General features: G+C 38.4%; 1 protein-coding gene across 4 annotated transcripts; it reads right to left on the bottom strand.

Moving 5' to 3' along the window:
* Positions 1-402: 402 nt before the first annotated feature.
* Positions 403-26,257, bottom strand: WDCP (WD repeat and coiled coil containing). 4 transcript variants are annotated; one of them, XM_036881767.2, is made up of 6 exons: positions 26,124-26,257; positions 22,431-22,506; positions 21,364-21,468; positions 6,641-8,483; positions 1,937-2,051; positions 403-601 (listed from the first exon to the last, which is right to left on the bottom strand). In XM_036881767.2, the coding sequence occupies exons 4-6, from the start codon at positions 8,462-8,464 to the stop codon at positions 474-476; spliced, it is 2,067 nt and encodes a 688-aa protein (XP_036737662.2). In that variant the 5' UTR covers positions 8,465-8,483; positions 21,364-21,468; positions 22,431-22,506; positions 26,124-26,257; the 3' UTR covers positions 403-473. The 4 variants fall into 4 exon arrangements, 3 of the variants coding, with proteins under 3 accessions (XP_036737662.2, XP_036737663.2, XP_057353398.1); XM_036881768.2 differs by lacking the exon at positions 22,431-22,506 and having other exon boundaries at positions 26,124-26,242; XR_005024026.2 differs by lacking the exon at positions 6,641-8,483 and having other exon boundaries at positions 583-601.
* Positions 26,258-26,778: the final 521 nt, after the last annotated feature.

Raw genomic sequence — 26,778 nt, 5'->3', positions numbered from 1 at the left:
TGCCTCTAAGACAGCTTTTACACAGTTTTGGGCAAGGGACAGAAAGCCTCAGAGAAACCATAAAACACAATCCATATGGCACCATAATATTGTTTGTTCTGGGAATTCTGCCCTTAGACAAAACCACACAGTCATGAATACATAAATAACCACTTTCCGAGCCATCTAAGAAAGGCTGAGCTCTCAGTGAGCAGTGAGCCTTAGCCCAGGGAAAAAGCGGGAAAAGGGAGAAAGGGGGAAAAGTGGCCAAGCCACCCAGGGCAACCACTTCATCTCTGAGGGACAGTGTAAATTCCACCTGGGAAGAGTCAGTGGTGGAACACATATCTTGTTTGTAATGGCCTCATCTGAAAAGCTATGCAGCAAATATGCTCCAAACAATTATCAGGCCAGACACCTAAATGGTTAGAACAGCTGCTGGTATTTATGCTTTGGGCAGTAAGGTCTCTAATAATTTAAGAGAAAGATCATGATCAAGACTCTGAGACAAAGTCTTTGAAGACATCTGACCTGCCATCTCTTATGATTATTTCCTGTGTGGCTGAGAAAATTAATGGGATGAAGCCTTCACTATCAGCACAGAGAAGGATCCAGTGGGAGTCTGCAAAATAAAATAAACATAGGCAATTTAAGATTTCTCATCTTACTCTATAAAGAAAAACATGACAAGTATTTTTTTGAGAGGAAGTATATAATAGTTGATACTATTATTCCTGATCATCACAAATCTTTACAAAGAATAAGGAGATGGAAAGACTGTCACTTAGGGTCAGGTTACATGGCAGGAAGGGGATGTTAATGACTCAGGCATAGCTAAGGGACATACATTTTCACCCAGGCTAGGTATTTATCACTGAGTGTTATGCATATGAGCATGTGTATGCATGTGTGCACACGTGTGAGGGGCTGTGTGTGGAGTGTCCCTACCTTATCTACACGCTGCTAAGCAGTTTCTCCAGAAACTATGTGAGTTAGGAACAGATACTCTATGGAGGAATGTGTTTATTCTTTAGATCTATACCAACCTCTAGGCACCTGAGGAGGCTGAGCTGACTGGAGCTGGACTAGAATGGTCCAGGTAATCCTGAATGGGTTGTTCCAGGGTAATGAAAGGCCCCTGGCATAACACATGCCTGGACCTTTTCTAGTTCTTTCCAATCCACTGTGTCTTGCCTTTTACCCTGTAATTTCACTTCTAAAAATCTAATCTTCCCCAGAACATCATGTAACATATGCAGAGAGGTTTTTATTAGTGTTGTTTATGATGTTGAAAAATTAGAAACCAGCAAAATGTCAAAGAAAATACAGCAAAATAAAATATGGTATACCCAGAATGGAATATTAACCCCACCCAGTAAAAATGACAATTATGAGGTTGTATCACAAATGCATGTGTCAGAATAGAATAGAATGGTGATGGTACAATGTTAAGAGGGAAAAAAGGAAACAAAATGTCATGTTCAATATAGCAGACAGGGTACAAAGAAATAGGCACTAAGAAAACTATGCTCCACATCTGATGGAAAGTGGGCATGACTCAGTCCCTGCCACCTAGGAACGTCCTTCATGTCCACATGTCTGCTGTACGTTAAAACTGCAACTCCTTAGGAAATATTCTGCAGTGCTGTCATGATCTTTATGTTTAGTTCAACAGGTATATATGATGTTTTTATGCCACTGTCTTGCAGTTGTTAAATATTGCTTTGTAACACTTTTCTGTTTTTTTTATGTGAACATTAAGGTTTTCCAGCCAGGCTCTAAGGGCAGAACCCATATTTTACATGTTTGGCCCTTACAATAAACCTGGGTTTACAGTAGGCAATTCTAGTGAATCACTGAATAGTGGGTACACCTCATTTTCATTACCAGTGAACATTACAAAATAGATGGTAGAGAGAGGGGTGTTGGGTAGGGTCAATTTCTGAATTTTACCTACCATGTAGCATTTCAATAACAGAGAGTCCAAAAGCCTGCTGAATTGTACTGAGCCTTAGTTTGCCATTGCAGAGAAGCACGGTTCTTTTCTTAACAGGACCTACATAGTAAGATTTCTAGAAATACAAAAACAAAAGTTGTTAAACTGATTGCAGGAGTAATGGTGTTAGCATAAGGATAAAATGTGTAAATAGTTAGAAAAACTCTTTATCTATAACTACCATCAGCTAGACTTCAGTTTTAAATAAGGAGCTTTATGTCGCACTATTTAACACAACTAAAGGATCAGAACAAAACACACCCCCACTTTACTTTTCCTTTTGCTCTGCCCAGTCCCAAGGGTTCTGTTTCATTGCTAGGAACTGGCCTCCCTAGAGTATGACTAATGACACTACATAATGATGGATGGCAGCCTGAGAGACATCTGATGGTGAGAGACAATTGCTTAACTGTTTTAGATATAACTAAGAAACTTCATATTTTCTTTACTGGGGAAAAATTGCCAAGAAAAACTGCTCTAAGTGGTGGAGTAACAGAGGATTTGCATAAGTAAAATAAACAAAATTGTGGTTAGAATTCACTTTGCTTAGAAAAAGTACAATTATTAAATTTTTAAAAATCTTAATAAATAGCCAAATCAATCCTGACACACAAGAATAAAGTGGGGGGTGGGGATCTCGCTTCCCAACTTCAAGCTCTACTACAAAGCCACAGTAATCAAGACAATTTGGTACCGGCACAAGAACAGAGCCACAGACCAGTGGAACAGAATAGAGACTCCAGACATTAACCCAAACATATATGGTCAATTAATATACAATAAAGGAGCCATGGAAATACAATGGGAAAATGACAGCCTCTTCAATGGCTGATGTTAGTAAAACTGGACAGCTACATGTAAGAGAATGAAACTGGACCATTGTCTAACCCCATACACAAAAGTAAATTCAAAATGGATCAAAGACCTGAATGTAAGTCATGAAACCATAAAACTCTTAGAAAAAAACATAGGAAAAAATCTCTTGGAAATAAACATGAGCGACTTCTTCAAGAACATATCTCCCCGGGCAAGGGAAACAAAAGCAAAAATGAACAACTGGGACTATATCAAGCTGAAAAGCTTCTGTACAGAAAAGAACACCATCAACAGAACAAAAAGGTATCCTACAGTATGGGAGAATATATTCATAAATGACTGATCCAATAAAGGGTTGACATCCAAAATTATATATTTTGGATGTCATGCTCCTCAACAAACAAAAAGCAAACAATCCAATTAAAAAATAGGCAAAGGATCTGAACAGACACTTCTCCAAAGAAATTCAGATAGCCAACAGACACATGAAAAGATGCTCCACATCGCTAGTTATCAGAGAAATGCAAATTAAAACCACAATGACATATCACCTCACACCAGTAAGGATCGCCACCATCCAAAAGACAAACAACAACAAATGTTGGCGAGGTTGTAGAGAAAGGGGAACCTTCCTACACTGCTGGTGGGAATGTAAATTAGTTCAACCATTGTGGAAAGCAGTATGGAGGTTCCTCAAAGAGCTCAAAATAGAAATACCATTTGACCCAGGAATCCCACTTCTAGAAATTTACCCTAATAATGCAGCAGCCCAATTTGAAAAAGACAGATGCACCCCTATGTTTATCACAGCACTATTTACAATAGCCAAGAAATGGAAGCAACCTAAGTGTCCATCAGTAGATGAATGGATAAAGAAGATGTGGTACATATACCCAATGGAATATTATTTAGCCATAAGAAGAAAACAAATGCTACCATTTGCAACAACATGGATGGAGCTAGAGGGTATTATGCTCAGTAAAATAAGCCAGGCAGAGAAAGACAATTACCAAATGATTTCACTCATATGTGGAGTATAAGAACAAAGAAAAACTGAAGGAGCAAAACAGCAGCAGACTCACAGAACCCAAGAATGGACTAACAGTTACCAAAGGGAAAGGGACTGGGGAGGATGGGTGAGAAGGGAGGGATAAGGGGGGGCGATAAAAGAAAGGGGGCATTACAATTAGCATGTATAATGTGGTGGGGGCGCACAGGGAGGCTGTACAACACAGAGAAGACAAGCAATGATTCTACAGCATCTTACTATGCTGATGGACAGTGAATGCAATGGGGTATGTGGGGGGGACCTGGTGATGGGGGGAGTCTAATAAACATAATATTCCTCGTGTAATTGTAGACTAATGATACCAAAATAAAAAAAAATACCTCTTCACCATTTTTTAAAGAGTAATTTACATATTATCATTGGTTCTGATACCAACTTTCTGTAAGTATCTTTTAAAATGAATATATATGTGGTAATCAAATCAGTGCAGTACTGGTAAAGTTCTAGATAAAGAGATCCACATTAGAGTAGTTGCAGTATGAGAATCCAGAATCAGATCCCAGTATATATGTCTATATGTGACAAACATGGTACATCAAGTTCAGTGGGATAAAGATGGATTTTTTTTTTTGGTATCATTAATGGCGATCCTTACTGGTATGACACGATATCTCACTGTGGTTTTAATTTGCATTTCTCTGATGACAAGCAATGTGGAGCACCTTTTCATGTGTCTGTTGGTCATCTCAATTTCTTCTTTGTAGAACTGTCTGTTCAGCTCCTCTTCCCATTTTTTAATTGGATTATTTGCTTTTTGTTTGTTGAGGTGTTTGAGTTCTTTATATATTTTGGATGTCAACCCTTTATCAGATCTGTCATTTATGAATCTACTCTCCCATTCTGTAGGATACCTTTTTGTTCTATTGGTGGTGTCCTTTGCTGTACAGAAGCTTTTCAGCTTGATATAGTCCCACTTGTTCGTTTTTGCTTTTGTTTCCCTTGCCCGGGGAGATATGTTCATGAAGAAGTCACTCATGTTTATGTCCAGGAGATTTTTTCCTATGTTTTTTTCTAAGAGTTTTATGGTTTCATGACTTACATTCAGGTCTTTGATCCATTTCGAATTTACTTTTGTGTATGGGGTTAGACAATGATCCAGTTTCATTCTCTTACATGTAGCTCTCCAGTTTTGCCAACACCAACTGTTGAAGAGCCTGTCATTTCCCCATTGTATGTCCATGGCTCCTTTATCATATATTAATTGACCATATATATTTGGGTTAATGTCTGGAGTCTCTATTCTGTTCCACTGGTCTGTGGCTCTGTTCTTATGCTAGTACCAAATTGTCTTGATTACTGTGGCTTTGTAGTAGAGCTTGAAGTTGGGGAGCAAGACCCCCCCACTTTATTCTTCTTTCTCAGGATTGCTTTGGCTATTCGGGGTCTTTGGTGGTTCCATATGAATTTTTGAACTATTTGTTCCAGTTTGTTGAAGAATGCTGTTGGTAATTTGATAGGGATTACATTGAATCTGTAGATTGTTTTGGGCAGGATGGCCATTTTGGTGATATTAATTTAAAGATACATTTTTTAATAATGTTGCTAGCACAACTATTTATTTAACTCTCAGAAAATAGAAATGGACCACACACAAAAATTTAAAGATTAAAAACTTACATGTAAATACTAATATAATAAAATAATGCAAGAAAATCTAGACTGTTTAAATGCATATTAATTTCTATAATACACAAAAACCTCTTATAAAATGGTAATTCAGCAGGGAAAACTGAGCAACAGGCAATTCACATTCAATTGACAATGAAAACATGCAGACATACTCAAATTCATGAGTAGTAAAGGAAATACAAATTAATAAAAGCAAAATACCACTTCACACTTATCAGACTGGTAAGGATGTGAGGAAAAAGTCTCATAAGTTGCTGGTGAGCATGTGATGTCACACTAAGTAAAAAAGTCTGTGAAATGCAATCTGGCAACTCTATTATAAGTAGAAACAAATAAACTCTTCAAATGTACACTTACACTTCTGGGGACCAACCAAGCAGAAATATATATATAAGTATGAATACAAATAGGTACATACAACAATACTACTGCAGCACTATTTGGAGTGGCTAAGAACTGAAAACAAAGTAAATGTCCACCAACAAGGGAATGGTTGAATATAAAAGCTTATTCTCAGCATGAAGTAGAGTGCAACATATGATCCCATTTTTGTAAAACAATGACAGACCTCCACCATCCCCGAGCCTTTATACCTATGTATAAATAGATCTGTGTGAGATTATATCAGTTTCAAGTAAAATATAGAAGGATCCATATTAAGCTGCTAACATGGGTTATGGGGAGGAAGGACAGGGCCAAGTTCAATAGGGAAGTGTTCATGATAAAAACAGATACGATATCCCATTTATGTAATATGTATTTGCATATTAATGCATAAATAGATGCATTAAAATGTCCTTTAACGAATATAACCTTTCTCATAAGTGGAAGAGTATCTACATTGCATACAGAAAAGGTTTCAAAGTGAAATAACACAATATATTTTTCTTCTAAATATAATTGTCAGAATGAGTACAGTCATTCATGCTTTCACACCATGCACATGATTAAATCATGGTATATACTAGTATGTGTACCCACCTGGTTGGCAGGCAACTAACCTGAAAGGTTTAACTTGCCTTTATTGTAACATGCCAGTTCAGTGACGTTCATATTAGACACCATCCTCCTTATTAATAAACTTTTCTTGCAGCCCTAATGGCTGCAGGAGATTTTATGTGCAAATGGTAGTTCCTCAAAGGAGAAGTTACCTGGTGAGTGATGTGAACATAAGGCAGATCCTGACAGAGCGGATACACCGGAGAGGACTTCTTTCCTTTATGTAGAAAGTCTGTGAGTTCAGAAAGGCGCTGCTGCACTTCAGTGAGGTTCCTTGATAAAATTTCCAGTTCCTCTGATAGCTGGCACATTTCCTTTTCTTTTTCTAAGTTGTTTCTTTGAGGCAAATCAGGAGGTTCTGGGGTATTGGTGTGCTCCGCCATGCTGCTGGGTCTAGGCAGTGTTACTGAGTGGTTAACAGGCTCAGCATCTGGAGTTTCCAAGTTTATGGAGCCATCACAAATACTGGATGGATGACTGATGATTTCTTTAATAAGGGTTTTTCCAGGCCTTCCACTTGGACTACTGCTACTACCTGTTAACAAGAGCCCTCTGTTTTGGTGATAAATATCTGGGGAAAGACTTTCAATCAGCTCTTTTCTATCTGCTTCATTTAAGAGAGTACTGAAAGTAGAGTAGCCACTCTGGGTTTCACCCAATGTTACCGGAAATTCTTCTTCCAACATTACTTCTCTAACAATCAAACGAATGATGTACTCATCAGTTTTTGAAGAAGGAAGAAATGCTAAATCAGAGGAATTTTGTTTTCCTACCATAATTAATAATAATTTATCTGTCAAGAAACACATGCCTTTTGGTTTTTCACTACTCTCTAGTTGAATATGTGGGATGTTTGGCATAAATAATGGAACGAGAGAATAGATGAAAATTGTATTATAGGTATTGGAAGCCACTGCCACTATCTGTGCTTTAGGACTAAATGCTATTAGGTCAGGAACCAGAATACCTGGAATTGTGACTTTTCTAGTATGGGTAACCTCTTTGTCAAAGGTCACAAAGACCAAATGTGAAGAATCCAGGCCAGTTCCCATTAAGTAGTTTTTTTCTCTTAGATAAATAAGAGAACTACCCTCAGACTTAGATCTATTGAATTGTTTATGAGTTAGATCCAGAAGATCTGAAAAAGAATAAGAAGAGGGAGAAACTGATGTTTCAAAAGTGACTGCCTCCTCATCCACAGAGGGCATTTCATCACTACCTGGTAAAGTATACAGATAAGCCTCTTCACCACTAGGCAGAAACTCAAAGGTTTCAGATGCATTTAAGCTACAAATTTTATCTAATGGAAGCTCAGTGGCTATAGCGATCTCTGAGTCTGCAGTGGCTCCAATGGAGCGCACAGAGCTGTCCACATAAAACACTGGGTACAAAGAGCACCTGTGAAGAGTCTTCCGAGCACCATCCCAAATATAAGAATGTAGACTGCTGCCTACTGCCACTACCAGCCTCTGGCCATCCTGGGTCCAACATGCACAGTGAATGAGGCCCTGGGTGTTGATGTTTGCTTTTACCCAGGAACTGTCACAGTGAACATTATGGAAAACGGAGACATCCTGTGCAGTCAACACAGTGAGGATGGCACTTTTTGGGTGCCACACACAGCCCTGAGGAAGGACAGGGAGTGATTCTCTAATCTCACAAGTCTGAGACATCAGCCATTTGCTTGTCTCTGTTGTGCTGGGGCATAGCTGCCACACAATGACATGTTTCTTGTGCTGGACAGCAAGCAAAGCAGGCATGTCAGCTGTACAAGATGGGGACCAGGACACACCACACACATGTTCAAATTGTCCAATGATCTTTGAGTCCCCAAACTTGGCCTTTCCACAGTGAAGTCGTAAGTCAGTCAGGGCTACCTGATTCCCATCAGTCCAGACAAGGCCATGAATTGGGTGTATTGCTTGATACAGTGCATTCAGCCCAGTCCTGAGAAGTTTTCCTTTTCCCAACTCCATCCTTTCTGATAAAAGTTATCTGAAATAATTAAAAAGAAAGTTATACCATGAGAATATAATCAGACAAATGCAGAATGTAAGACATTTTATAAGACAATTGGCTTAGACCTTTCACAGGTCAATAGTGTGAGAGGATAAGAGGACAGGAGGAGTGTGGCAGATTAAAATAAACTACTGAAACATGACAAGCAAAATGCATCTTGAATTAAGGAAAAAAATTTTTATAAAAAAATAGTTTTTAGAAATAGGAAAATTTAAATAAGGAAAAGATATTAGAAGATATAATGGAGTTATTAATTTTCTTAAGTGTGAATATAGTACTATGGTTATGTAGGAGAATGTCTTTACTGTTAAAAATATGCATGTTGAGCCAGTTTTCAATGTTTTGGGGACACACCTACCAGCCATGTGACTCTGGAAACTGGCTGTGCCCATCTATATACCTCAGTTTCCCTAGAAAGTCAGTTAATGCATGACAGGAGTTTAGAAGTGGGCCTAATACATATAAGTGTATCTGTTAACTCCGTGTGTTAGTTATTATCCATGTGGCTAGGACAGTAACAATAGTACCTACTTCATTGAGCTGTTGTAAGGATTAAATTAGATAATACACGTCAAAAAAAAAATATGCATGTTGACTTATTTTGGGTAAAGTGTTATGATGCCTACAACTTCCTTTCAAATGGATTAATAAAAACAAAAAAACCAACAAATTTTATATAGAGAAAACAGATATAAAAGGTAAAATGTTAGAAATTGCTGAATCTGGATTGAGGCTTTGTTGCTATTTATGAAGATTTCAACTTTTTAGAAAATTTTCAAATTAAAAAATTGAGAAAAATCTCCCTCACAATCTAATTTCTATTCTTTCAATGTCAAATCAATTGATAATTGATATTCATGTCCCTGACTTTATTATTACTTATTTCCTCAACTCCCTTCAAAATGGGTTTTACCTGTATACAGAAATGACACTCATAACTCACTATTGTTATTTCTATTTCAGCATATTTAAATAGCACTTAATAATTATCAGAACATTTTCACACTCCCTGTTACCTTTGTTCCTTGCAACAATTATTCACAATAATGTAACAAAGGTTAGGCAAGTATTAGTTTTCTCATTCTCATTCTTCATTTTTTCAGGCATTTAAATTACTGGAGGAGTACATGCTCAGAAATGAAATTCAAACAAACCAGATGTATCTAAAGGAAAACTAAATGTCTCCTCCTACCCCATGCCAACCTCTCTTCACCACCACAAACAATCCCACAATCTCAAGTCCTTGATAAAAGCACTGTTAACAATCTGGTATGTAGCCTTTCAATCTGTTAAAGAAACCTACAAAAAAACCACAATTTTGGGGGTGGAGCCAAGATGGCGGTGTGAGTAGAGCAGCGGAAATCTCCCAAAACCACATATATCTATGCAAATATAACAAAGACAACTCTTCCTAGAATAAAGACCAGAGGACACAGGACACCATCCAGACCACATCCACACCTGCGAGAACCCAGTGCCTCGTAAAGGGGGTAAGATACAAGCCCCGGCCCGGCGGGACCCGAGCGCCCCTGCCCCCAGCTACCGGCGGGAGAAGAATAGGCAGAGCGGGAGGGAGACGGAGCCCAGGACTGTTGAACACCCAGCCCCAGCCATCCGGGCCAGAGCGCAGACACAGTACATGCCCAGGGCCCTGGGTACTAGGGAAATAGGGCAGCAAGAACGGTGAGCGGGTTCCGGAGGCCTGGCGCCGGAGGACATAAGAAAAGCGAGCGGCCATTTTTGTTTTGTTTTGTTTTGGCAAGCGCTTTTTGGAAGTCTTAAAGGGATAGGGACCCCAATACTAGGGAAACAGGGCAGCAAGACTGGTGAGCAGATGCCTGAGGCTGGCGCCGGAGAATAAAGAAAAACGAGTGGCCATTATTTATTTATTTATTTATTTATTTATTTAATTAAAAAAAAATTTTTTTTTTTTTGGTGGCCATTGTTTTGTTTTGGCAGGTGCTTTTTGGAAGTCTTATAGGGGCAGGGCGGGACACTTAATCCAGAGGTAGGGAATCCGGGGATCTCTGGGCACCCTAACCCCTGGGCTGCAGGGAGCAGGGAGGCCCCTTACGGAGATAAATAGCCTCCCAGCAGCTCCTGCTCCAACGCGACTCCACCATTTTGGAGTAGCTGCCCGAGCCAGGCCACGCCCATAGCAACAGCGGAGATTAACTCCATAGCAGCCGGGCAGGAAGCAGAAACCCTGTCTGCGCGCAGCTGCCCAGCACAAGCCACTAGAGGCCGCTGTTCTCCCAGGAAAGGAGGGCCACAAACCAACAAGAAAGGAAGTCCTTCCAGCCGTCACTCGTTCCAGCTCTGCAAACTATTCCTATCACCATGAAAAGGCAAAAGTACAGGCAGACAAAGATCACAGAGACAACACCAGAGAAGGAGACAGACCTAACCAGTCTTCCTGACAAAGAATTCAAAATAAGAATCATAAACATGCTGACAGAGATGCAGAGAAATACGCAAGAGATATGGGATGAAGTCCGGAGGGAGATCACAGATGCCAGAAAAGAGATTACAGAAATAAAACAAACTCTGGAAGGGTTTATAAGCAGAATGGATAGGATGCAAGAGGCCATTGATGGAATTGAAAGCAGAGAACAGGAACGCATAGAAGCTGACATAGAGAGAGATAAAAGGATCTACAGGAATGAAACAATATTAAGAGAACTATGTGACCAATCCAAAAGGAACAATATCCATATTATAGGGGTACCAGAAGAAGAAGAGAGAGGAAAAGGGATGTAAAGTATCTTGGAAGAAATAATTGCTGAAAACTTCCCCAAACTGGGGGAGGAAATAATCGAACAGACCACGGAAATACACAGAACCCCCAACAGAAAGGATCCAAGGAATACAACACCAAGACACATAATAATTAAAATGGCAAAGATCAAGGACAAGGAAAGAGTTTTAAAGGCACCTAGAGAGAAAAAGGTCACCTATAAAGGAAAACCCATCAGGCTAACGTCAGACTTCTCAACAGAAACCCTACAGGCCAGAAGAGAATGGCATGATATATTTAACGCAATGAAACAGAAGGGCCTTGAACCAAGGATACTGTATCCAGCACGACTATCATTTAAATATGATGGTGGGATTAAACAATTCCCAGACAAACAAAAGCTGAGGGAATTTGCTTCCCACAGACCACCTCTACAGGACATCTTACAGGACTTCTCTAGATGGGAGCACTCCTAGAAAGAGCACAGAACAAAACACCCAACATATGAAGAATGGAGGAGGAGGAATAAGAAGGGAGAGAAGAAAAGAATCTCCAGACAGTGTATATAACAGCTCAATAAGCGAGCTAAGTTAGGCAGTAAGATACTAAAGAGGCTAACCTTGAACCTTTGGTAACCACGAATTTAAAGCCTGCAATGGCAATAAGTACATATCTTTCAATAGTCACCCTAAATGTAAATGGACTGAATGCACCAATCAAAAGACACAGAGTAATAGAATGGATAAAAAAGCAAGACCCATCCATATGCTGCTTACAAGAAACTCACCTCAAACCCAAAGACATGTACAGACTAAAAGTCAAGGGATGGAAAAACATATTTCAGGCAAACAACAGCGAGAAGAAAGCAGCGGTTGCAGTACTAATATCAGACAAAATAGACTTCAAAACAAAGAAAGTAACAAGAGATAAAGAAGGACACTACATAATGATAAAGGGCTCAGTCAAACAAGAGGATATAACCATTCTAAATATATATGCACCCAACACAGGAGCACCAGCATATGTGAAACAAATACTAACAGAACTAAAGGGGGATATAGACTGCAATGCATTCATTCTAGGAGACTTCAACACACCACTCACCCCAAAGGATAGATCCACTGGGCAGAAAATAAGTAAGGACACGGAAGCACTGAACAACACAGTAGAGCAGACGGACCTAATAGACATCTACAGAACTCTACATCCCAAAGCAACAGGATACACATTCTTCTCAAGTGCACATGGAACATTCTCCAGAATAGACCACATACTAGGCCACAAAAAGAGCCTCAGAAAATTCCAAAAGATTGAAATCCTACCAACCAACTTTTCAGACCACAAAGGCATAAAACTAGAAATAAACTGTACAAAGAAAGCAAAGAGGCTCACAAACACATGGAGGCTTAACAACATGCTCCTAAATAATCAATGGGTCAATGACCAAATCAAAATGGAGATCCAGCAATATATGGAAACAAATGACAACAACAACACTAAGCCCCAACTTCTGTGGGACACAGCAAAAGCAGTCTTAAGAGGAAAGTATATAGCAATCCAAGCATATTTAAAAAAGGAAGAGCAATCCCAAATGAATGGTCTAATGTCACAATTATAGAAATTGGAAAAAGAAGAACAGATGAGGTCTAAGGTCAGCAGAAGGAGGGACATAATAAAGATCAGAGAAGAAATAAATAAAATTGAGAAGAATAAAACAATAGCAAAAATCAATGAAACCAAGAGCTGGTTCTTCGAGAAAATAAACAAAATAGATAAGCCTCTAGCCAGACTTATTAAGAAGAAAAGAGAATCAACACAAATCAACAGTATCAGAAACGAGAAAGGAAAAATCACGACGGACCCCACGGAAATCCAAAGAATTATTGGAGAATACTATGAAAACCTATATGCTAACAAGCTGGGAAACCTAGGAGAAATGGACAACTTCCTAGAAAAATATAACCTTCCAAGATTGACCCAGGAAGAAACAGAAAATCTAAACAGACCAATTACCAGCAACGAAATTGAAGAGGTAATCAAAAAACTACCAAAGAACAAAACCCCCGGGCCAGATGGATTTACCTCGGAATTTTATCAGACATACAGGGAAGACATAATACCCATTCTCCTTAAAGTTTTCCAAAAAATAGAGGAGGAGGGGATACTCCCAAACTCATTCTATGAAGCTAACATCACCCTAATACCAAAACCAGGCAAAGACCCCACCAAAACAGAAAACTACAGAACAATATCCCTGATGAACGTAGATGCAAAAATACTCAACAAAATATTAGCAAACCGAATTCAAAAATACATCAAAAGGATCATACACCATGACCAAGTGGGATTCATCCCAGGGATGCAAGGATGGTACAACATTCGAAAGTCCATCAACTTCATCCACCACATCAACAAAAAGAAAGACAAAAACCACATGAACATCTCCATAGATGGTGAAAAAGCATTTGACAAAGTTCAACATCCATTCATGATAAAAACTCTCAGCAAAATGGGAAAAGAGGGCAAGTACCTCAACATAATAAAGGCCATCTATGATAAACCCACAGCCAACATTATATTGAACAGCGAGAAGCTGAAAGCATTTCCTCTGAGATCAGGAACTAGACAGGGATGCCCACTCTCCCCACTGTTATTTAACATAGTACTGGAGGTCCTAGCCACGGCAATCAGACAAAACAAAAAAATACAAGGAATCCAGATTGGCAAAGAAGTTAAACTGTCACTATTTGCAGATGACATGATACTATACATAAAAAACCCTAAAGACTCCACCCCAGAACTACTAGAACTGATATCGGAATACAGCAAAGTTGCAGGAAACAAAATCAGTACACAGAAATCTGTGGCTTTCCTATACACTAACAATGAACCAACAGAAAGAGAAATCAGGAAAACAACTCCATTCACAATTGCATCAAAAAAAATAAAATACCTAGGAATAAACCTAACCAAAGAAGTGAAAGACTTATACTCTGAAAACTACAAGTCACTCTTAAGAGAAATTAAAGGGGACACTAACAGATGGAAACTCATCCCATGCTTGTGGCTAGGAAGAATTAATATCGTCAAAATGGCCATCCTGCCCAAAGCAATATACAGATTTGATGCAATCCCTATGAAACTACCAGCAACATTCTTCAATGAACTGGAACAAATAATTCAAAAATTCATATGGACACACCAAAGACACCGAATAGCCAAAGCAATCCTGAGAAAGAAGAATAAAGTAGGGGGGATCTCACTCCCCAACATCAAGCTCTACTATAAAGCCATAGTAATCAAGACAATTTGGTACTGGCACAAGAACAGAGCCACAGACCAATGGAACAGACTAGACAATCCAGACATTAACCCAGACATATATGGTCAATTAATATTTGATAAAGGAGCCATGGACATACAATGGCGAAATGACAGTCTCTTCAACAGGTGGTGCTGGCAAAACTGGACAGCTACATGTAGGAGAATGAAACTGGACCATTGTCTAACCCCATATACAAAAGTAAACTCAAAATGGATCAAAGACCTGAATGTAAGTCAAGAAACCATTAAACTCTTGGAAGAAAACATAGGCACAAACCTCTTAGACATAAACATGAGTGACCTCCTCTTGAACATATCTCCCCGGGCAAGGAAAACAACAGCAAAAATGAACAAGTGGGACTATATTAAGCTGAAAAGCTTCTGTACAGCAAAAGACACCATCAATAGAACAAAAAGGAACCCTACAGTATGGGAGAATATCTTTGAAAATGACACATCCGATAAAGGCTTGACGTCCAGAATATATAAAGAGCTCACACGCCTCAACAAACAAAAAACAAATAACCCAATTAAAAAATGGGCAGAGGAACTGAACAGACAGTTCTCCAAAAAAGAAATACAGATGGCCAACAGACACATGAAAAGATGCTCCACGTCGCTAATTATCAGAGAAATGCAAATTAAAACTACAATGAGGTATCACCTCACACCAGTAAGGATGGCTGCCATCCAAAAGACAAACAACAACAAATGTTGGTGAGGCTGTGGAGAAAGGGGAACCCTCCTACACTGCTGGTGGGAATGTAAATTAGTTCAACCATTGTGGAAAGCAGTATGGAGGTACATCAAAATGCTCAAAACAGACTTACCATTTGACCCAGGAATTGCACTCCTAGGAATTTACCCTAAGAATGCAGCAATCAAGTTTGAGAAAGACCAATGCACCCCTATGTTTATCGCAGCACTATTTACAATAGCCAAGAATTGGAAGCAACCTAAATGTCCATCGACAGACGAACAGATAAAGAAGATGTGGTACATATACACAATGGAATACTACTCAGCCATAAGAAAAGGGCAAATCCTACCATTTGCAGCAACATGGATGGAGCTGGAGGGTATTATGCTCAGTGAAACAAGCCAAGCAGAGAAAGAGAAATACCAAATGATTTCACTCATCTGTGGAATATAAGAACAAAGGAAAAACTGAAGGAACAAAACAGCAGCAGAATCACAGAACTCAAGAATGGAATAACAGGTACCAAAGGGAAAGGGACTGGGGAGGATGGGTGGGTAGGGAGGGATAAGGGGGGGGAGAAGAAGGGGGGTATTAAGATTAGCATACATGAGGGGGTGGGAGAAAGGGGAGGGCTGTACAACACAGAGAAGGCAAGTAGTGATTCTACAACATTTTGCTATGCTGATGGACAGTGACTGTAAAGAGGTTTATAGGGGGGACCTGGTATAGGGGAGAGCCTAGAAAACATAATATTCGTCATGTAAGTGTAGATTAATGATACAAAAAAAAAAAAGGCAGTTCCTGTGTGGTGACCTCCAGTGAGTTCTACACAAGGGTATAAAGGGCATGTAAAAGTGTAGGCAAAGGGCCTGTTTGTGTTTATACAGAGGATCAAAGCCTAATTTGGCTACCCCGAAAATCAACTAAGATACGATATGAAAAAGAACTTCCAACATCAGCACTCTCTGGAAGACTCATGCCAGAAGATGATCATCAAAAAACCCCAACAAAGATCCACGCAGTGCTACAGGTGTAGATGCACTCATCCCACCAGTTCCTGGACTTGCCATGGGAATGAAGAAGGAGATATCTAAGCTGGCCTGTGCATACAGTAAAACAACAAATTGGACTGGATCTATACTGTTGGAACTCAACCAAGAATTAGGAGAAGTGCAAATTGTAGTGCTCCAAAATGTTACAACTACAGACTATTTACTGTTAAAAGAACATATGGGATGTGAACAGTCCCCAGGAATGGGTTGTTTTAATTTGTCTGATTTCTCTCAGACTGTTCAAGTTCATTTGGACAATATCCACCATATCATAGATAAGTTTTCACAAATGCCTAAGGTGCCTAACTGGTTTTCTTGGTTTCACTGGAGATGGCTGGTAATTACAGGTATGCTTTGGTTATGTAACTATACTCCTATTATGTTAATGTGTGGGTGCAATTTAATTAGTAGTTTAAAACCTATACATGCTGAAGTTACTCTATAAGAAGATATGTCAAAGAAATAATCAATCTTCCCATGTTTTCTTCCGCCTGCTACTTCTATAGCTTTTCTTCTTCCTTCCTAATTACAACCCTTAAATAGAATTCGTGCCTCATATCAAATTTACCGAGTATCATAATTCTTCCAAGTGGTAAAGATACCTCAAGACAAATGCTGGGCATAGAAGCCACAGGGCATTAATATGCAAAGAAGTAAAAAGCTAACCTTTTCAAACAATAAGGCTTCTCTCTCACTTACCAACTTTACATTTTCCTGTATGGCTCCGGAAGATGACTGGTTAGCCAGAGACGGGTAAGATTCCTCAAGGGAGGAACAACCTAAGACAGGCACAGTCGCAGGGGGGCCATCAGGTGAGAAATTGGGGATCAACAGAGGTGAGGCTTAGAACCTCACCCCCCCTGTTCTGAGAGAAATCTCCTGCATACGTGGATGTTTTATTGCCCTTGTCTAGCTTGGATTAAGACATAGTCTACAGGCACACAGCTGATCACCTACATTTGCTCTCTTACAACACTAAACTATGTTTTCTACCTTTATCTTGTATCTACCTACCACTTCAGAATTTTATTAAAAGTAATAATAATAAAGAGAGAAATGTGGTATCCACATATAAATCAAGTATAAAAATCAAATGAGTATTCATATTTGAACTGTTTATAGTTCATAATGCATGAGCAAAACCGAAAGTTTCTGTGATGACTGCCCTTGTACTGTTCACCATGTAACTTATTCACTATGTAAGAATTTGTTCTCCATGTAAGAACTTGTTCGTTATGCTTCAGAAGATTGGAGACTGATGAAAATTAGGCTTGGGGTGGATTAATGATTGTGCATTGAGCATTGACTCCCCTATACTGAATTTTATTGTTGTTAACAACCATTTGATCAATAAATATGACAGATGCCCTCACAAAAAAAAAAAAAAAAAAAAAGTACACACTTCCAATTGTAAAATAAATAAGTAACCGGGATGTAATGAATAGCATAAGGAATATAGTCAAAATATTGTAACAACTTGGTATGGTGATAGCTGGTACCTAGAATTATTATGTGTATAAATGTTGAATCACTGTGTTGTACACCTGAAACTAATGTAATATTGTGTGTCAACTACCCTTCAATAAAAAATAATTATCTATAAAAAAAAAAAATAAATAAATAAATAAAAAGGCTAAAAAACAATTTAAAAAAACACCACAATTTTGTATGTGCTAGGTTTCCTCTTTTAAACAAAAAATGGGGAATAAGTCAGAGTTCCTGGATTAACAACAGAAATCACCCTGGTTAATTTAAGCAATGAAAGAGAGGGCTCAAGAACCAGGCTCAGAAAACAAGCAAGAACCAAGCGAGACCCCACAGAATAACCCCTGCTCCTACTCTCTGGACACACCAGGGGCGGAGAATCTAACTTCACTGACCCTTCATTTGATGGCAGTTGCTGAGGATTATGAATGAGGTGGGGAGAGCCTTCCATTGGCTGAGCCTAGCTCACATACTCTTGCTCTAGCTGTCAGGAGGATGGGGAGAGAGGGAGGGTTTCCCCACAAGGCTTCTGTAATAGGGCAGGGCACTGCCTCCCAGCAAGAGTCACACCAAGGGAGGTCCCCCGGAACCCCTCACAAATCAGCCAGGGGTTTTCAAAAAATAACCAACAATTACCACAGAGATATGTTATCTATTATTCACTAGTTATTTTAAATTAAGGGCACCTTTTCAAGTCAGTAAAAACAGACCTGCTTAGATCTTTTAAATAGCTGCAAGGTATTCCATAGTATGTATATATTATAATGTACTCAGAGATTCCTCTATAAGTGGGAATTCAGCTTGTTGCCAATTTTCATCTAGATGTGGACTGAGCCAGAAAGTTTCGTATGCAATTCTTATCACTTTTCTCTTTTCCTTCCTTCCAATGTTACCCACTCGCATGCTTTCAATTATCATCTTTTATTACTTCTCAGATCTGCATCTCTTCTCCTGGCTTCTTTGCTAAGTTTTTTCTTTTAAACAAAAAATGGAGAATAAGTCAATGTTATTCAAATACATATTAGCCCTGCCCACATTCACTTCAAACTTAACATGTATAAAGAAAAAAAAAGGTTTCTGCTTTCAACAGCAGCTCTTCAATTTCTGTTAATGATGTCACTATTCTCAAGTTCATTCAAGGTAAAAACTAGGGACTCAGTCTGGCTTCTCTGTCTTCTGCCTTCTCAGAAACCAAGCCCCACTAATTCTTAGATTTGTTTCTGAATCCAGTACTTCTTGTCATTCCCACCAGCACTACCCTGACTCAGATCACTATCACTTACACTTGGATGACTGAAACAGTCAGTTTCCCTACCTCCAATTTGTCTTTCCAGTCCACCTTGTACAAAACCAATTTGAAAATGCCCTTTTAAGAATATCAATTATCAGCTTAAAAATTCTCAGATGCTACCTACTCTCTGTAGCTGTGCTATTCAATACAGTAGTTACTAGTTACATGTGCTACATAAACTCAATTAAAATAAGAAAAGCCAGTTCCAGTCACTAGCTCTTTTTCAAGTGGTCAACAGTTAACATGTGGCTAGTGGCTATCATATTGGACAGAGCAGAATAGAACATTTCTACCATCAGAGAAAGTTCTGCTGGGCAGCACTGGCCTATAGGATAAAGTCTGAATTCCTCAGTTTGGCATTAAAACCCCTTCCCAATCTGGACCTACCAATCTCTCCAGTCTTATTTCTGTTAAACTTCATAGTTACAATGCCTGGCCCATTCGAAACAATGAATGATGGTTGAATTGAAGGTCCTGTTTAAATACCATCTCCTCTGAGAGGTCTTCCTTAACCATCCCGCCAAAAGTGATACTTTCCTCCTGTTAACTCCGAGAGCCCTTACAGTTTAAACCACTCATGTGACACCCTCAGTTTATTACCTGCAACTACCAGTTACTTTTTCATGTACTACATCTCATTTCCACAACCAACGTACAAAGTCCTTGAGAGCAGAAACTAGACTTAACTTCTTTGCCTGTCAGTTCCTAGCTCACTTTATAAGTGCTGGCAAATATTTTCAAATGGATCGCTCTGCGTCTAACACATCATATACAGAATTTCCAATTGGGTCACAGTATTGCCAGGGGTTGTGTTGATTACATTTTTATTGCTCTAGGCTCTTATAATATTGAGTCAGTAATCCCCTTTTGACTATATTTGGACATGCTTTTTAAGGCTGTTAAATAATCCAGCCTCTTAAGAAACACCAAAATAACAGGGAATACTGTATTAGGAGATATGTCCCTCCCCCTTGCTTCATACAGTCCAAATGCAGGAGTACACTAGCGTTTCTCATTTCTTGTATTTTTTTTTTAAAAGTTAAGCAACCATACATATTAGCACAGGTTTTCAGGTGTTGAATGCACATTATCATTTAAATCACAAGGACAAACAAAATTGATAAATCACATATTTACATGATATAATTTTAGCATTTTATAAAAATAATGTAGGATTTAGCACAAATTAAAAGTTTTCTTCCTACAGGAAAAAAAAATAACACCTTTATTTCTGGGAATTATTGAAATGTAGATTCTATGTCAGTGCCACAGTATAAAAAGCTTTCCTTGAATCATCTGAAGGTACAGAACCTGGTCTACTGCTGCTTTAACAAGCTTCAAGTTGGGATGACCAAAAGATGGCTTGCTTCAGTATTCAGGAAAAATCTACTATTTGGCATGGATTCTAGCCTTTAGAAAACTGAACAGTCCAATGCCTAAAGCTCTAACGTCATTTTTAGCATCCCTGAACATGCGTGTCCACACATATCTAAAATATGTAAGGTCAGTAATGAGAGTAAGGTGGCAATGAGAATAAACTGGATATTCCAAATTATCTAACATCACCTGGATGAGTTACAGAACCTAAACACTCATGTTCAAAATGAGACAAACATGATAAACACTCTTTATTTAATAAGGCAAAAAATTGCCTCAGGTACATTCTATTTCAAAAGTCTATCAGTGAGTGATATATAAATGTATAATATCAGCTGTAAGAATAAAGTGTTGCAATAATAAATGACTATGAAAGGCTAACTTTAGTGTAAAAATAATTATTAAGAACTTTCACATAGTTGACTTGAGAAATAGACTAGCTAATAATACACATATTAACAAAGAGTATATTAGCTAAATAATTTAAAGAAAAACATTATATTCTTTTTGACCAACAGATGTTCATGAAATTAAAATAAAAATATAAAGCACAGTGATAGAAATTAATTCTAACTCTAATCTTGGTAAAATTAGTCATTATACTAATATTCACTGAACAAAAGTCTTTCAGAACTACATTTAACTTTCAGTTTTTAAATTCTATTTAGCCATAAGTCTTTTAAGTCAACATCCTAACTGGAATTAATCCCATTTTGAGAATGAATTAAAGCCAGACTGGGAAATTACCTCCAACTTTCAATGAAGTGGAAAGTCTCCAAAATTATATGCAACATTGATGACAAATCATCTTCAGTCCAGACATAATAATAAAGAAGAGAATGTAGGGGATAAAAGTGTTAAATAAAAAGGTACCCCAAAATATCTTGTACCTGTACAGTCCCAGCTAAATGAAGTGGCTGTTCAGCATTGAAAGGGTATAGCAGGATGACCATAAGCATAATCCAGGAGCTAGCATTGCTGAGAAGTTACTCTTCCTGTAAAATACAATCAAACTTTTGAAACCTAATGACTAAACTATTTTATTAAAATGTTAATAATAGGGATGAAATTTCAGATTTTTCTCTTATCCCATGAATTCACTCTGTGATTGTCTCTGTGGAACACTGGTTTTTACACTTGGCCACTTACATAGCCAAAACATATTTTGGAAGTCAAAACATATTTGACTTCCCTGATCACAAATCAGGATACTAACACTCAGTGCTTTACGCAAAATAATAGCTATGCTTACAGTAGCAGTTCTTGGTTCAAAATTTTAAGCTACTCACAGCACTCAGGTAAACAAAAAACATGTGTACTCTACTAATGCTGTGTCTCTTTACGTTACTGTAATCACAGTTTTGGATGTAGCCCCACTATGAAGCTATGATGACTTGGAGAGAGTCAATAAAATGAGCAAGATGTACTTAAAGCCTGAAATGAATTAACTTATCATGGAGTTAATCAATACTGTAGATGGCTGCTTCGAATCCTTTTTGTAAATAGATTATATAACAATTATATATAATCCTAAGTGTGCATAAAGATTAAAATCTTATAAAATTGAATGCCAAAATCGAATTCCAAAACACATCATGTTTGACAAGTAATTTTTATTGCAGTTAAGAATCCAAGATGTTTTAAGTGTCTCATTTTAAAAGCTGTCAAATAGCTTTCTTTTATCTATATGCTTTAGATTGCTCATTTCTGACTCTTGCCAGTATGCTTTATTTCATTTTATTCATAACACTGAAGGGAAAGCAAAAGGCAACACTTAAATTCCCATTCATCACCATTTAAAATACAGTAGAACCTTACTAACTTCTGTCAAGTTCGCTGGTACAACTTTGCGGTTAGTCTTAAATGTAAGACATGTCCAAAGAAAGGAGATCAGGACAACACTGTTACTGACTATGCAAAAACAGACCATAGTCTATACAGGCAACTCAGATATTACCTGAATTTGCTGGCCAAATCAGAAGGAAACCTAGGAAATAAGCATCCCAGTGTGTGCCACACATGGTGCTGTTCACCTAGAATTCAATAAAATCTTGTTACAGTCTTGTAATGGAAGCACTATTATTATCTTAGAGGTAATAGAGCTGAGCTTTACTTTTTGAAAAAGAAATTTATTGTTTTTTTTGAAAAGTTCTGAAACATGCCCTTCACATCTTAAAACAAAATAAATTGCAGATGGATTAAAGATCCAAATGTATAAAACAGAGGCATAAGAGATCTAACGACAACCAAGACTTTTTACAGAAGCACTCAAACGTGCATATATATGTTTAAGGATGTTCACTGTGGCATCCTTTGTAATAGAAAAATCTAAATGAACATCAATATGGAAATAGTTGAATAAAAAATAAGGAAGCTCCATGAGTACTGATACAGAAAAAATAAACCCCAAAGAGAACAATGAAATTCATAGGTTACAAAAATCTAGTATGTCCCTATTTATGAAAAAAAAAAACAACTCACATCTGTATGTCCATACATATGTGTGTGTGTATTTACATAAAGATACAGAAGAAATCAGTAATAACACATCAAATTAACCATTCACAGCAGATACTGAAATTAGATGGGGTGGTGTAAGAGATCAGATGGGACCCTCTTATTTCTGTATTTTAAAAAAAAACTGTTTTTATAATAAGCATGTATTCAAATACTCCCTTTGCAATTGAAAAAAGAAAAAGATATTTTAAAGACCTGTTTTAGACCATTTCAAAAGATACTCTAAGTTTTAAAATGCCCAAAGAATATCAAATAGTCAATTTACAAAACCATATGACAATCACTAACCATATTTAAATGTTTAATCATATTAATTACCAAAGAATTGCCTGAATTTGCAGTGTCCATTTCTTCACCACTCTTCTTACCCACCCTAAATTGACTCCTATTGATAGGAGTCAATAGCTGTAAAATAGAATAGCTCTCACCAAGTCACCAATGCCAGCCATGTCACTGAATCCGATGGACATTTTTTTATACGGTATTGCATAATTTTTAAAAGTAAGGTATTATTGATATACAATCTTATGAAGGTTTCACACGAGCAACATTGTGGTTTCAACATTCGCCCATATTATCAAGTCCCCCCCAACCCCATTGCAATCTCTGTCCATCAGCGTAGTTAAGATGCTATAAAGTCATTATTTGTCTTGTCTGTGCTGTACTGCCTTTCCAATGGACATTTTTCAACTCCGTTTTACTGAGAATTATGTGTCAAAGACAGAACTTGAGAAGTCGCCTTCAGACTCTAAATCCAAAGAAATACATTCTCCACCAAACTGCCCAGTGATTAGTTTTTAACTCAGTCTGCAAATTATTTCTCATACCTCTTTGCTAGCTTTGTCCTTGCTTTTAGAATCTCTTACTAAGAAGGAATGGTCTGTTGTGCTTCTACACATGATGTCAGATTAAGTGGTTCTGTAGTGGCTTGCTAAATGGAGAAATAAGTCCCTTGTCATTACTAATGAAGAAAACTGCCATCTCTAACCCACTGGTCTTTTATAAGATAATATATGCTTTCCCCTAATATCTACATATGCACTTTTAAAAGACTCTTATTGATAAATAATGCATGATACATTTTTCAGGGAATAGAAAATTCCTAATGGGTCAATTATATCAAAAGTAATTTATACAATATGTTTTGGCCACCCAAGTCATTCTAATGTCATTGAGGGTGTGTGTGGCCAAGAGTAGCATAGAGTAAGAATTTGCGAACATAGGAAAAATTAATGTTACTGAGATTTTTTGAGGAATTAATTTTAATATTTTATTTTTAGTAACAAGAAGAAATTTGGCATATTTTTCTCTATGAATAATTACAAAAATCTGTCCAATCCTTTCTACTTCATTGCTAGTTCAGGTCTTGACCACCTCTCCCTTTTTAGTAAAGTAAGACAAGGAGAGGTCCTCCCTATACCAGTCTCTTCCTTCCTAGAGCCTGGATGCTGTGTGTGAGTGTGCAGAATTAACTTTGAAAAACCACAGCTCTGGCCATTTTGGTCTTCTGCACAAATACTTTTGATAAATCTCCATAGTCTACATATAATAACAAGTTATTTCACAATGTCTTAGCAAGGCATTTAAGGCCTTTATTATCTGACAGTGATAAATCTTTCCAACCTATGTCCCCGATAATAAAAGGCCAACTAAGGAATTTGGAGGACCAGCAGCACACGTTCATGTGACCATAGGCAGGATGGACCTGATGAGGTTGACAAGGTTAACAAGGGGCCATAAAATAGTTAGAATGTCACATGAGAAAAATGAGCCAAATCTGTGGCTACTTAAGTAAGGAAAGAGGGCCAGATTTAAGATACTGTAAGGCAGATGGAATAGATTAACGGTATCAAGCAGGATATGAGCAGAGAGGAGGAAAAGAGAATTAAGGAAATTAACATGCAGTTTTTTGGTTGGGAAACAAACCATTAATCAGAGATATAAAAGGCAGGGCATGCTTCAAAGGTATGACGGGTATGTAATGTGTGATAAATTAGTATTTGATGTGCTTCATTTAAGATGTCTATTAGGTAGCAACGTACTTTAGGCAGCCAGAGGTTAAGGATTTGGGAGCCGCTGTCATGGAGTTGGTATTAAAGCCAAAAGCAGTGGATAACCTGGCTGTAAAAGATCTGAGAGCCAAGAGGAGGAAGGTTGAGGAGTTCCCCAATTATTTGGTGTCTTTAAAAATATTTAAATTTTGCCTGAAGCTAATTGTGTATCTATTGGTCTCTCAACCGTCAGACTATAAGAGTTCTGAAATTAGGAGTCCTGGATGTTTCAGGGAAAAGTCACTGTATTAGTTCAGGGGGGAGGTAGTCAGAACCAGGACCTGGTGCTCAGTCTACACCCATTTAATTCTTCTGTTTCTAATCTTCTTTAAAGACAACTTATGGTGAGAATGATGGGTTTAGATGAACTGGAGCACTTGCCGTAGGTTTAAACAGGTACATAACCCCAACTTGTTTTTCTAAGTTTATTGTGTTTCCACTATAAAATAGTTTCAAGGTCCTTATACTTATTTTTTTTTAATTAACACTCAAGAAAGGAAAAAAGGTAAATACACACAAAAAAATCAGTAATCCAGAGAAAACTGTGACTACCCTTCCAGGCGTTTTTCTATGTAGTGTTTTACATTTTCTTCAATCATAATGTATAATTCCATGTTAAAATTTTTTCCAATTATATAATAGCATTTTCCCACATTACTTAAAAGTTTTATAAATTACTTTCAGAAGTTACTTATTCACTTAAGTGAAGTCGCATATTTTTCCTCACTGCTGAGCACCAGCTTGTAGCCAACTTTTTCCTATTACAAATAACGCTGAGATAAAGGTCTTGAGGCATAGAGCATGTTCTCCCTTTTGGATGGCTTCCTTAGTCTAAATTCCTATAAGTGTCACTCGTGAGTCACAGGGAATATAGTCACTCATTTAAAACCGCCCCCTCCACACCCCCGGCTTGTGGTCACCTGCTAGCGCCTCGCACGCTTCCCCCAACCACATTCTCCCCATCCCTTCCGCACATTTGGGTCTCCTTCCAGACCCCCAAGTGCCGGTCCATCCACCTCCCTCTCGGGCCACCGTGAACCTCCTGACACCGGCCAAATCGGGCAACAATGGAGACAAAATACCTTCGGTCTTACGGCCCCGCAGAAACTTAGTCTCCCGAGGGACGTCCCTCCTCGTCCACCGCGGCTCCGAAGCCCAGAGCGAGTACCGGAAGCATCTCCTCCCAGGCCTCTGATAGGTGAACGGTGGCCTAGAAAGCTCCTCAATGCCCCCTGTCTATTGGCTTTTGCCTGTGCCCAGTTAGGAGAGGGGCCTTCCTACTTGCCAATAAGCTCGGGCTTTGCTGCACGGATTTCTGGGAGCTGTAGTTCCCGTGAAACTCCATCCACGGTCAACTAGCCACAATTTCTTCCTCTCTTAAGAAGTTTAGTGCTTTCCCCCATGTCTCATCAGTTCTTAGTCTAAGAAGGAGTTCAGGAACCGTAGGGTCAACACAGTTTCTTAACTTTTTGGGGGAGGTGGGGGTGAGGGTGAGGGAATGAGAAGTAGAGGACCTCTTTAAAACGTAAATAAAATCTCCCCTAAAAATGTTCTTATCCTTTCATCCATAAACAAAATATTGTGCAGTCAACTGAAGCCGCTCCATGGACCTATCCCAATTTAAACCCCTATTCTACCCGTAGCCCATGGCCATAGGCCCAGGAGCTAGTGTCTTACTAGGCTTCAGAGCCCCTGCACTCCTAGGAGACTCTGGGCCGCACAGCGGAGCGCCCCTGG

This window comes from Manis pentadactyla, chromosome 2 (genome assembly GCF_030020395.1).
Source record: "Manis pentadactyla isolate mManPen7 chromosome 2, mManPen7.hap1, whole genome shotgun sequence".
Lineage (NCBI taxonomy): Eukaryota > Metazoa > Chordata > Mammalia > Pholidota > Manidae > Manis > Manis pentadactyla.
This window is presented reverse-complemented; position numbering and strand designations above follow the sequence as displayed.

What these genes read in the sequence shown, in the direction of transcription:
- WDCP (XM_036881767.2), bottom strand. Translation starts at nt 8,464, where the DNA reads ATGGAGTTGGGAAAAGGAAAACTTCTCAGGACTGGGCTGAATGCACTG. An exon ending in ATGTTCACATCACTCACCAG is followed by an intron (nt 2,052 to 6,640) that starts GTAACTTCTCCT and finishes TTGTATTTCTAG; the next exon opens with AAATCTTACTATGTAGGTCC. An exon ending in TGTTATTGAAATGCTACATG is followed by an intron (nt 602 to 1,936) that starts GTAGGTAAAATT and finishes TTTATTTTGCAG; the next exon opens with ACTCCCACTGGATCCTTCTC.